This window comes from Maniola jurtina, chromosome 24 (genome assembly GCF_905333055.1).
Source record: "Maniola jurtina chromosome 24, ilManJurt1.1, whole genome shotgun sequence".
In the NCBI taxonomy this organism is placed as follows: Eukaryota; Metazoa; Arthropoda; class Insecta; order Lepidoptera; family Nymphalidae; genus Maniola; species Maniola jurtina.
Window position 1 is genome coordinate 2,153,202 of NC_060052.1, and position 12,795 is coordinate 2,165,996.

The window sequence follows — 12,795 nt, forward strand, 5'->3', positions numbered from 1 at the left end:
TGACATTGTGTTTTATTCGTTTCGTAAAAAGGCCATCTGTTTCGAAAACTTTTAGTTTATAGAGCCTTAGTTATCATCAACCTATCGCTGGGTCACTACTGAGTACGGATCTCCTCTCAGAATGAAAAAGGTTTAGGCAACAGACCTCCACGCTGCGCGCTGGCCCAGTGCGGATTGGCAGACTTCACCCATGTTTTTTTTGACGTGACAACGTCTTATAATTCGATAGAGCCGGCTGCACGCACGAAAAAACATGACTCATGCGGCGTTACCTCGCTCTGAGGCGTTCCATGTAAGGCTTGAAGTGCAAGCGAGAGCGCGGAACGAGCGACAAAGAAGCACAATCGGCCTTTGTTGTCACGTTCAACTATCGTCAGTAAACCGACTTTACAGACAACCAATTTTTTTTTTAAGAAGAATATTAGCCGTGCTAATCATGACTAATACTCCCCTTTCCCCTCCAATTAAGAGTAAAGCTTGTGCCAGGAGTGGGTACGACAATAGTGCAACGGGTGGAGTTTGAACCGCCGACCTTTCGGAATTCAGTCCACTCCTCAACCGTTGAACTATCGAGGCTCTTTGAGAACATTATGGAGAACTCTCAGGCATGCAGGTTTCCTCATGATGTTTTCCTGCACCGTTGAAGCAAGTGATATTTTAAGAGTTCACGCTCGTATCGGCTTCCACTTCGGGAGGTCGGGGGTTCGATCCCGGGCATGCAACTCTAACTTTTCGGACCTAATAATATGCGATTTGAGCAATTAAATATCAATCTTTAGGTTATAATGCAAGCCGTCGCAACTATAAAATTAACTAGATGATGTCCGCAGCTTCGTCCGCGTGGGTTGAGAGTTTTTTAAATCCCGTGGGAACTTTTAACTTTCCGGGATAAAAAGTAGCCTATATCCGTCCCCGAGATGCAAGCTATCTCAGTACCAAACGTTAAAATCGGTTGAACAGATGGGCGGTGAAAAGCTAGCCGACAGACAGACATACTTGAACATTTATAATATAGTATGGATAGTATGGATGACATTAAATATTAATCAACAAAATGCACATTAATACAATCATTAATTAACAATACATCGGCCATCCTCATAAAGATTCCTATCACGGAACCAGATCGATTATAATTCGATCACAAACAAATAAATTTCATAGCATCACCACTATTAACTGACCCCTACCCTCTTTGTACGCCCAAAGACCAGTAGGGGGTGGGCGGGTCAGATTAAACTGGATCTATTTCCTTAACCCACAAAAGCGCGCTAAAGCTCAATAGAGCGGGGGCCAATTGCTTTTGTGCTCATAATGTTTGATTAGAGATTCAGATGCGACACGTTTTGAACGGATTTTATGCCTACTAGTGCTAATACTCCCATCCTATTTCAAAAAATTCGATTCTAATTTAGTTTTTTTTTTTATTTGAAAGGTGGCTTGATCGAGAGTGTTCTTAGCTATAATCCAAGAAAATCGGTTCAGCCGTTTGAAAGTTAGCAGCTCTTTTTTAGTTACTGTATTTGTATTTATTTATTCTTCGTTTCAGACTTATAAAAGCACTTACGAAAGTCACAATACACTGAAAAAATAAGTCTACCAAATAAGTAGGATCTAAATAATATCAAAATAACAATAGTAACAATAGTAAACCAAATTTCTAATATTACAGGTACACAAGTAGGTACATAATTTTTAGCTTAACTCGTTGAATAGTTTGTGCAGGGCTACATTTTCCATGCGTTTTTATCATCTATATAATCATTAATCTTATAATTACTTTTTTTAATTAAAATTTCTTTTATTTTACTTTTGAATTGCCTGTCAGAAAGATCGATTATACCTACACTTGTCGGGGGTGTTGGGGTACACTTGTTCAGTAAAGTAATCGCCTATAATGGGAATTTTCAAAAACTAATGCTTCCTACGTGGTACTAACTTTACGTAGGTACGTACTTATGGACTTTTTACGTAGAAAACTTTGTATTATTAACACATCAATCTGGCACATCTACTTACTTAAAATACCTAGCTCTTCTATGTTTTATTATCACTATAGTCTTTACCTACTTTCCCAACACGCGCAACAAGCTTCTGTTCATAGAATAATCCTCATCAAGTATTAAGTATCATATCTATGTTTCATACTTTTGTGCTAGATATTTACGTAAGTATTAAAGTCTATTCATTTCGATTATTTTATTGGCATCTGCGTATAATAGGTACCTAATTGTGATTTTTTTAAATAGTTATTTATCTTTCTTATATACACACTTCACGGTATGAAGCACCTGTCACATCAGTATTAAATATCCATTCTATGTCCATAGCCCCTCGATGGTCGCAATAAGTTAATTGTAATCGCCCATACAATACAGTTATTGATATCGTTAAGTATTTATATATATTAAGTCTTGGTTTTATTTTGTTACTTATTATTTATCTTTACTATTTGCAATAAGCTTTTGTTCATAAAACAATTATGTACCCATGTTTCTCATTTCTGTGGTTTTTACCTAATTCTTAAACAGCGAGTAGGTCCATTTCGGTTCTTTACGTTGACTGCCCTAATTATTTACGTTTTATATCCTCACATTAAAAATACTCAGGTATTTATCTTCGCTGTATTTTCCATATGAAGCAACTGTCACATCTGCATTAACTATATTCTGATCTATGCCCATAACCCCTCGATGGTTGCAATAAGTTAATTGTAATCGCAAGGGCGCGGGGTACCGCCCATACCATACAGTTATTGATATCGTTAAGTACGGTTTTGTTTTAGGGCCACTTATTATCTTTATGGCCGAGAGCGGTTAATGATTTTAGGTAGGAAATTAAGTCTACGTAGAAGATATAAGAAAAGAAGGGGAGACCGGGGCAAGACAAGCCCGAGATAACCATTATCAAGTTTGTATACAAAATACTCGCTTTTACCCGCAACTTCGTCCACGTGATATAATGTACAGCCTACTAGCTGATTCCCGTAACTTCGTCCGTGTGGATGTAGGTTTTTAAAAATCCCGCTTTGATTTTCCGGGACAAAAAGTAGCCGATGTCATTCTCCAGGTCTTTAACTATTACACCAATTATCTATGCAAAAACACGTCAATTCATTGCTCTGTTGCAACGTGATTGAAGGACAAACCAAAAACCAACAAACAATTTCTTTCGCATTTATAATATGGGTAGTGATGGGTAGTGATAGTAGGTATCTGGGGATAATGTAGCATAAAAGAATTTTCAGAATCAGATCACAACCTTACTTCCGGAATAATGCGATTTTGAATGAAATCGATCGAAATTCGAAATAAGTATCTACTGGCAACGAATATTGTTTTTAGATTTCCTGCCAGTTTATTACTTACACACAAAATTAATATGAGCTTTTCTCAGACCTGGGCGCGTTAGGAACTCTTGGATTTTGAGTTTGAACAATTTGGTACTTACAGCTATAATTAGAAACATACCTACGAGTATTAAACCAAAAGTAAACAGACGCGAATAAATAATGAAATGGATCAGAGGAGCAGATCAGAATAAAATTGTGTTATAATTGAGTTAGTTTGGGGGAACAGTTCATCAATGGACTGCGCTTGACAAATTAAAAAGAGGGTGCGTTAGTTCTGTTGCGAGATAATAATTGTTGAGACTAGTTCATCCCGCCCCGATCTACTCGCTTTCCTAAATTCTCAGCCAAAAAATAACAGTTCTGTAATCTGGCGGTGGTAACCTTTTCCATTAATGAAAAATTAAATTATATTAGGTATCCTTCACCGTCGATACAGAATGGAGTAAAACGGCAATAAAAAAAGATTCCGACGAATTGAAAACCTCCTCCTTTTTTGGAAGTCGGTTAAAAAGTACGCTGATAACCTTTATATGAAATCGGCTCTAAACCTAAAAAAATAAAAACCCTAGCACACGATCACTACCCATATTATAAATGCGAAAGTGTGTTTGTTTGCTGATTTATTGGTTTGTCCTTCAATCACGACACTACAGTGCGTCGGATCGACGTAATTTTTTGCATGGATAACCTATAGTTTTAAAAACCTGGAGAGTGGATTAGGCTACTTTATGTCCCGGAAAATCAAATAGTTCCTACGGGATTTTAAAAAACTCGTGTCGAAGTCGTGGTAGTTTTCTATAATATCTTAGTCAACCTAGCTTAACATGCTAAGTAGGTAGTAGTTATGGTCTATCTAACTTTAAAACAAAACTTCCTAAAATGTAATCAATTATGCTGATTATTTATTGTTTATTAAGTTATGTATTATTAATTTTATGTATTATTAATTATGTATTATTAATTATGTTTATTAGAAGTAGTTATAGTGTATGGGTAGCATAAAGTTAAGAGCGCCACCTCGCCAACAAACTGGCCCAGCAGTTTGGCGAGATATAAAATGTTAAAGAGAGGTAAAATTAGTGTGAAAAAAAAATTTAAAAAAAAATGCACTTAAGTAGATTGCAGTTTCTAAAATCAACCGACTTAATAAAATCTTTAAGGTCCCTTATATTTACCTACTAAGTCTTTGATATTAAAATTATTATCAGAAATCCATTAATTGATACGTTGTATTGCATTCCGCCTAGGTAGGTACTTAAAAATGAGTAGCTACTTATAATTAGAATGGTCCTATTGAAACTCGTTTTAATACTTTCAGTGTGGTTTGATCAGTTCGATTTTAATCAACGCTATGACGCGGGTATTAATGAGCAAAATGACAACAATATTACCGACTATGATAAAGGGAGTGCTACGTTTTAATTATTCACGTCCTCTCGTGGTGCGTTTAAGTTTAACTTCACGCTTGCGATTTGTTGGGCGACAAAAAGTTGATACACAACATGGCACTGAAGCTACGCGCGAAAATTATTTAGTGAATGGTCACGGCTTTGGCACCTCTGTCCTTTACTTAATTTTATGAGAACTCTTAGACTGAGATCTATTATTTATTCATGTAAGTACCAATAACTTAAACATGTAAAAAGTACAAAGGACTACTTATCTGCACTGGAGAGATTTCTTTCAGCAGCCCTAAAAATTTGTGAGAAAATTAAATTGTGATAATGCTGAGTAGGTACTGCGATTTTTACATAATATTATATCTAGTATATATAACAGTAGTATCGAGCATTTTATAGGATGCAAGCTACCTGTGCACCCGATTTGGTCTAAATCTGCTGAACGGATAGGCTGTGAAAAGTTAGCAGATATAGATACAGTCAAACAGATAATAATTTACTATCGTATTTATAATATTAGTATGGATAATGAATGATGATGATGGTTATAATTTTCTTGTAGTGCAGCACTTACTATATACCTAATGTTGATAATATTGTTATGGAAGAGCGGTGTCTCCTGGTACTTAGTAGTTCTCCTACTCACAAAAGGAGGCTTCACTTTTATTTTTGACGTGACAACGTCTTATAATTCGATAGAGCCGGCTGCACGCACGAAAAAACATGACTCATGCGGCGTTACCTCGCTCTGAGGCGTTCCATGTAAGGCTTGAAGTGCAAGCGGGAGCGCGGAACGAGCGACAAAGAAGCACAATCGGCCTTTGTTGTCACGTTCAACTATCGTCAGTAAACCGACTTTACAGACAACCAACTTTTTACTTAACTTTATGTCGTACGACTAGTCGCTAGTGTGTATGCAGATATAATGATACGACAATAATGAGCCGATGAGTGTAATTAAAACTAATTATATGTGGATCTACGTGTAATTAAATTGCCGCGTATTTTGGTTGTGTTCTGTGACAGAGATTATTGCGAATGGCCATTTTGATATTAGCGATTGATTTAAATATGTATGTATTTATTTCATTTTTAGGTATAAGTAGGTAGGTTTTTTATTTGGATCTTTTTCAGGGACGGCTGTCCGTCCGTCAGTAGTGTAATACTTAGGTATGTAGGTTGTTTACATGTTGAATTAGAACAAAAGGTGATGCAAAATTATGTAGGTTAGATTAAGAAATATAATTTAAATTTAGCATGTAAGATTTCGATATAATTACTGTTTAGTCCATAAAGAGTCGATCATAAGCCTGCACCAAATAAAGACGTGTACTACAAAGCCGTCGTCCATCATTTAATCCACCAACAAGTTTAATATTTCAGTATGTCTTTCTGTCAGCGGGCTGTATCTCATGAACCGTAATCTGTAGAGAGTTGAAATTTTCCCTCCCTCTCATTCTCAGGAGACTCGTACTCAGTAGTGGGCCGCCGAAATCAACCTAATAAATCAATAACCCAAATTCTCATACTCAGTAGGTACCTACCCGTAGTCATATAAAATGGCAGCGATCCCACGTAAAGAACCGATCACTGTAGAGCTGCAATCCACATGAATTATTTCACAAACTAAACCAAACCAAAAGAGTATGGGTTTAATGAAAACTGCCATACCCCAGGTTAGCCCACTTCCATCTTAGACTGCATCATCACTTACCACCAAGTGAGATCGCACTTTAGAGCTAACTCGTGTCTGAATTAAAAAAAACAAAAGCTCTCATTTCAGTATGGTACAGTCAGCAACAAAGCTAAGTTTGCTACGGCCAGTATAAGCGACTATGGACGGGTTCAAACCTTGCTTTATTGCTGACTGTATATGCCTCTCCGTCACTCGCTTCATACAAACGTAGTTCCAATTTCATTTGTATATTAAGCAACCAAAGTCCATGAAATTTTGCAATATTATTCTAGAAACTCATATCTATGTCTGTGGTTTTCCAGATTTCGCGGTTTTTCAAAGTTACGCGGTGTTAACGTACAAATCTATGAGCCCCTGTAATTTTAAAACTACATATTTTTAGAAAAATCTAAAACACCACAGACACAGATATTAGTTTCTAGAATATGTCTGCAAAATTTCATGGAGTTTAGTTGCTTAATATTTAAATGAAATTGGAACTACGATTGTATGAAGCGAGTGACGGAGAGAGCCCTGTTAAGTATCCGCAGTCATATAAAATCACGGCAGCGCGCTCACGTTCACGTACGGAACCGATCACTGTAGAACTGAAATCCGCATGAATATTTCACAAGGTATTGGTGTACCGTGCGTGATGCCCATCGACAATTTTTGTCGAGACGAATATTTGATTCCGAACCCTATACCACGTAGCCGTTCTTGGTTGTATCACACTAATATTATAAAAGCGAAAGTTTGTATGTGTGTGTGTGTGTGTGTGTGTGTGTGTGTGTGTGTGTATGTTTGTTACTCCTTCACGCAAAAACTACTTGACGGATTTGGCTGAAATTTGGAATGGAGATAGATAATATCCTGGATTAGCACATAGGCTACTTTTTATCCTGGAAAATCAAAGAGTTCCCACGGGATTTCGAAAAACCTAAATCCACGCGGGCGAAGTCGCGGGCATCGGCTAGTCACTAATATTTGATAATCCATACTAATATTATACATACAAAAGTATTGATAAGTTAAACGGATATAGGCTAGATAGAGACTAAACTTTATTGCATACAAAACATGTAATAACCAATATAAAATAAAGAAACTAAATAATAAAAACAATTGTATTCAAAGGCGGCCTTATTGCTCAGAGCATCTCCACCAGGAAAGAAGACACTAGGAGTGTTGGATAGTACTTACACGCAATACTCAAAATCTTATTTAGTACCTAATATTATTTATATAGTACAATATATTATGTAAAAATTAATTAAATTATAATTATATTATACATAATAATTATTTATTTCAATCATACATACATAACTAGTTTTTTTTACAGAAAATCAAAGAGTTCCTACGGGATTCTATCCATGAAATAAAAATGCTTATGCTAAACTTTTTTACATCAGTTATAATGACAAGCTTAAGCTAGAATTTACCAACTTAAATGATTACAGGGATGATTAATTATTATGATAGTTGGAATTCTAACCACTGCGCCAGAGGGGTGAAATAAAGGTGTATTACAAAGGTAGGCTTCCTAATATATTTGCTTGGATATCATTTTTATGACATCCTCCTTTTACACTCGGACTGTGAGCTCTTGATACTTTTAATATAATCTACGGACTTGGAAAATTAGTGAAAACGACACAAAAGCACTGCAGCATTGAAATAACTATTTCCTTGGCATAGTGGTGAATCAGAACTTGGTAGATCCCGGAAAGGCCAAGTTTATACTTTCTTAATTTCTATAAATTCAAATTCAAAATATTTTTATTCAATTAGACTTTTACAAGTTCTTTTGAATCGTCAAAAGCATCTACCACTGGTTCGGAATGCCTTTCCTACCGAGAAGAACCAGCAAGAAACTCGGCGGTTGCTCTTTTCAAAGATTATAAATTGACTTTGGTCTTGTTTGGGGGGTGGATTTGGTTGCTGCTAGCCATCAACCTACTGAAAAAGACTTGGCGCCAAGCGATTTAGTGATTTCCTGGATGCCACAGTATAAAGAGAGCTAAAGTATAGTCGACGCCTTTGATCTTGTGGTAAATGACAACTAGGACGACCCTATAACATACTAATTAAGGTCTCAATTAGGCCATTTTGGGTCACTCCTTCATCCCGCACTTACCGCGCTACCTATTTGTACTCTATTAGTATTTTTGTACATTAGTTTGTTTTTTGGACGAATAAATGATATTTATGAACTTATTTACTAACCAAAAAGAGGGGTGTTATAAGTTTGACGTGTGTATCTGTGTATCTGTCTGTGGCATCGTAGCTCCTAAACTAATGAACCGATTTTAATTTAGTTTTTTTTGTTTGACAGGTGGCTTGATCGAGAGTGTTCTTAGCTATAATCCAAGAAAATCGGTTCAGCCGTTTGAAAGTTATCAGCTCTTTTGTAGTTACTGTAACCTTCACTTGTGGGGGTGTTATAAATTTTTAATTTAAGTACACTTGTTTATAAAATAAATTGAATTCGTATTCCAACTACCAAAACCTATTGGTCGATGAATGGCAGGCAAGTATCAAAACTACCCGTGCGGCTACACATAGTAAGAGTAAACGTGCTCGGTATACAAACGGCACTAGCATTGTTATTTGGCGGGACATTTACGACGTCGGGAGGCCATTGCTTACGCTCCGAGTTGTACGATTACGGACCTAATGCGGTAAAGTGTGCTTTACAACACTAGTAAGTATATGTAACCTACTATTATAGATATGTACACATCCCATAATGTTCAATGTCGGTTGCGAATCGGAAGTGGCACATAGTTCGAACAAGTGTAAATTATAATTTATAACACCCCCGACAAGTAAAGGTTACAGTAACTAAAAAAGTGCTGATAAATTTCAAACGGCTGAACCGATTTTCATGGTTTATAGCTAAGAACACTCTCGATCAAGCCCACCTTTCAAAAAAAAAAACTAAATTAAGGTATGATTCCGAACCACGCTGCACGCAGCAGTGCTGCCGCAACAGTGCTGTCGCGGCACTACTGGTCCCCATACAATCTCTATAAGCTTATATGAGATTACATTCCGAGCTAGGCAGCAAAGTCGCGGCGGCAATGTAGCGGCAGCACTGCTGCGCGTCAGTGTCGCCCTGCCGCCGCGACAGACCAGTAGTGACGCGTCTGCCGCCGCAGCGAGAGTACCTACCTACGTGTATGTTGACATCAAAAGGATGAATTTCTCTGATTCAGAAGAGGAACAGTTAATTAACTATGTGACTTTATATCCAGCCCTTTACGATAGCAGTCATACTAATTATCGTAATAATTTAATAAAAGAAAATATCTGGAAGGACATATCGAAGAAAATCAATAAAACAAGTGAGTAAATGTTCTTATCAACTTTATTTTAATTTCATGATTACATACATGCCTACTAATTACAGTTATATAGGTATATTTTTTTTCAATGAAAAAATTGAACCGACTTCAATTAATAACAAATAGTTAATACAATAAAAAACAAAATTTAAATAGCTAAACTAAAATAAGTTTATGAATACTCTTACTCTTATTGTTTGGCAAGAGTAGAAAATGATTAGTACCTATCTACAGTACTCACATCAGTAGGTACTTACATTTTTAAAGTTGTTTTATTTTTCCATTGTTAGTGTACATATAGGTAGATAAGTAGTGGAATTTTTTGGCCTACACACCTTTTTAGAAAAGAATATCCGTAACACAGAAAAAAGAAAAACACAAAAAATACTGTTGAATTGATAACCTCCTCCTTTTTTAGAAGTCGGTTAAAAATGTATTTTGCTTGTAATATATTATATTCGACTAATTGCTGCATCTTGCCATGAAACTGAACCGTTCTCAGTAACGAAAAAATCTTTTAATTTGTCTCTGACTTCGAATCCATTGCTATTCGAAAACCCGCCCGAAGCCACTAAACCTATCATGTTTCGGTCAGGGAGATTGTCACTATTTGTTTGATAATGTGGAATGCTATTTTCTTCGAGGTAACCATCTCTAAGTAAATTGTGCAAACAACAAGCTGTTAGTATCAGGTCATCAACCACCTCTGTCGATATACCGATAGGCGAATAGAAAACTCTGAAAACTTGACTTAAAAGACCAAAAGCATTTTCTGTCACCCTCCGAGCTCTACATAGTCTATAGTTATAAATTTCTTTGTCTCTAGACAATCTCGCTGTTCTTCTTGGGTATGGCTTCATCATAAAGCTACTAAGAGCAAACGCCTCGTCTCCAATTAAAAAGTGGGGTAGAGTTACATTCGTTCCAGGCAAATTCTTAGGAGGTGGAATATGAAATCTCTCATTTGCTATGTCATTGCCTATTCTTGACTTTTGAAAAATGCCATTGTCAGATTCTTTGCCGTAAGCACCTACATCAACGGCTATAAATTTGTAATTTGCATCCACAATAGCCAACAAGACAACTGAAAAGTAATCTTTATAATTAAAAAAGAGGGATCCACTATTTTTTGGAGCTTTGATACGAACATGTTTGCCATCTATTCCTCCAACGCAATTAGGTATATTCCATTTATGCCAAAAACATGTTTCAACGACTGTAAAGTCGTTTTCCTCCAGAGGCTTCATTAGGAGAGGTACTAATTCTTGCCTCAAAACTTTCAATACATGTTTCACGATACGTGATATATAGCCCTCAGATATACGGTATGAATACGATAAAGATCTGAAACTTTCACCGGTGGCCATGAACCTGTAAAAATCATAATACTATTTTCATATTTATAATAATAATGATTTAACAAAGTGAGGGATATGATGAAATCCTTTACTCATTTTGTTTAGGTATTTAACTAAACTTTTAATCTCGATGTGTTGTTTTTCTTTTTAATTTTTAAAGCTCAGTAAATAAAATGCAGCTAAAAACCAATCTAAATAGGTACAACAAGAGTTTAGGCAGTAGTTTAATTGTTAGAAATGTTTTTTGCATAAAAAAAAAACATCAAGATTGTTTTACCTTTATTTAAATATCTAAACAATACTAGTATAGTTTGATGTAGTTATGTATTTAGGTCCGTACGATACACCACACACATCCAGAAAAACATACCTCACTCAAGTTCTTGGTTTTAGGTGATGACTGCAAGAAAAAATGGAAAATGATACGCGATTCCTATACAAGATATAGAAAAAAAAATAAGGCGGGTACTGGGTCAGCCGCAGCAAAAAACGCAAAAGACAAAAGGTACAAACAGTTGTCGTTCCTAGACAATATTCCCGAACACAGATCGGGCGGTACAAATATAATAGCCTCACCTTCGAATGTCACTGATAATGAGGATAGTGTTGATTCAGATCACCTAGAAAGAGAATCACAAAATCAAGATACCGAGGAAACGGAAACATCACTGGTTCTAAATGAGACTCCAATCAAAGTAAAACGCCTTAAACATAGCGACGATAATATAATAAAAATTTGGAAAGAAAGAAATGAAAAAAGGCAAGATTTAATGAAGACTATTATCCAACGCAAGGATGACGACGTGCAACTTTTCTGCAATTATATTGGTAACGTTTTACGAAGTCTACCGCCTTTACAAAAGGCTGAAGCGAAAAGGCATATTAGCTCTGTTGTATCAGATTATGAAATCTTGGCAGCAAGAATTACGACCGGAACAGAGAGATCAGATACGCTGAGTTCCTCGTATACATCTTCACCAGAAGGGTCAGAGTCTTCAACGAATGTATCTCCAGGCCCTAGAGATACACATCATCTATCAATACTTGGCCAAAGCCCTGTTCAACATATTACAGACCCATATTCTCCTATTGCGGATGTTCAATCACCAGGACATGTATCATCACCAGAACCTACAGCTTTACGTACATCTAATCAAGACACTGATGATAGTCTCCAAGACTTTTTTAATTTATAAACTTAACTCACCTTAATGTTATGAATAATTTTTCTTCAGCGTTGATAACTTCCTTGCGAGAAACTTTTGCTTCAATTTTGTCAGCAATTAAACTATGAATAAAACTGAACTGTTCTTTATTTAAACGACAGTACTCTCTGAATTTTTCTTCATCACTTATCAAATGGTTTTTAATCAGCGACTTGTAACATCCTTCCTGTTGTCTGCTTTTATAAAACGAATCTGTTGCTTTTCTTTTACTATTGGCATAAAGCAACAACAAATCATCGTCATCTTCTTCCTCTTCCAACAGTATAAATAAAAGTTGGTCATCAATCGACATCTTGTCAACTCAAAGTAAACTAACGAATACACAACAACGCATCTCCACGAACAGAGCGACACTGCCGCCTTGCTCGAAAACAGCGCGGCAGGCAGCACTGCTGGGCAGCACCTTAGTGGCAGCACTGCGGCAACAGCACTGC

At 36.4% G+C, this 12,795-nt stretch overlaps 2 protein-coding genes and 1 long non-coding RNA gene across 3 annotated transcripts; 1 reads left to right on the top strand and 2 right to left on the bottom strand.

Annotated features, from left to right (window-relative positions):
* Nucleotides 1-54: 54 nt before the first annotated feature.
* On the bottom strand, nt 55-9,521 carry LOC123877869. The gene is made up of 3 exons (XR_006798693.1): nt 9,372-9,521; nt 7,633-7,638; nt 55-65 (listed from the first exon to the last, which is right to left on the bottom strand). It is a non-coding gene; the product is annotated as an uncharacterized LOC123877869 (long non-coding RNA).
* Nucleotides 9,522-9,782: 261 nt separating this feature from the next.
* On the bottom strand, nt 9,783-12,795 carry LOC123877865 (protein ALP1-like). Its single transcript, XM_045924795.1, has 2 exons — nt 12,343-12,795; nt 9,783-11,148 (listed from the first exon to the last, which is right to left on the bottom strand). Exons 1-2 carry the CDS (start codon nt 12,651-12,653, stop codon nt 10,230-10,232), a joined length of 1,230 nt encoding a protein of 409 aa, XP_045780751.1. The 5' UTR covers nt 12,654-12,795; the 3' UTR covers nt 9,783-10,229.
* On the top strand, nt 11,148-12,440 carry LOC123877868. The gene has a single exon (XM_045924799.1). The coding sequence runs from the start codon at nt 11,555-11,557 to the stop codon at nt 12,329-12,331; it is 777 nt and encodes a 258-aa protein (XP_045780755.1). The 5' UTR covers nt 11,148-11,554; the 3' UTR covers nt 12,332-12,440.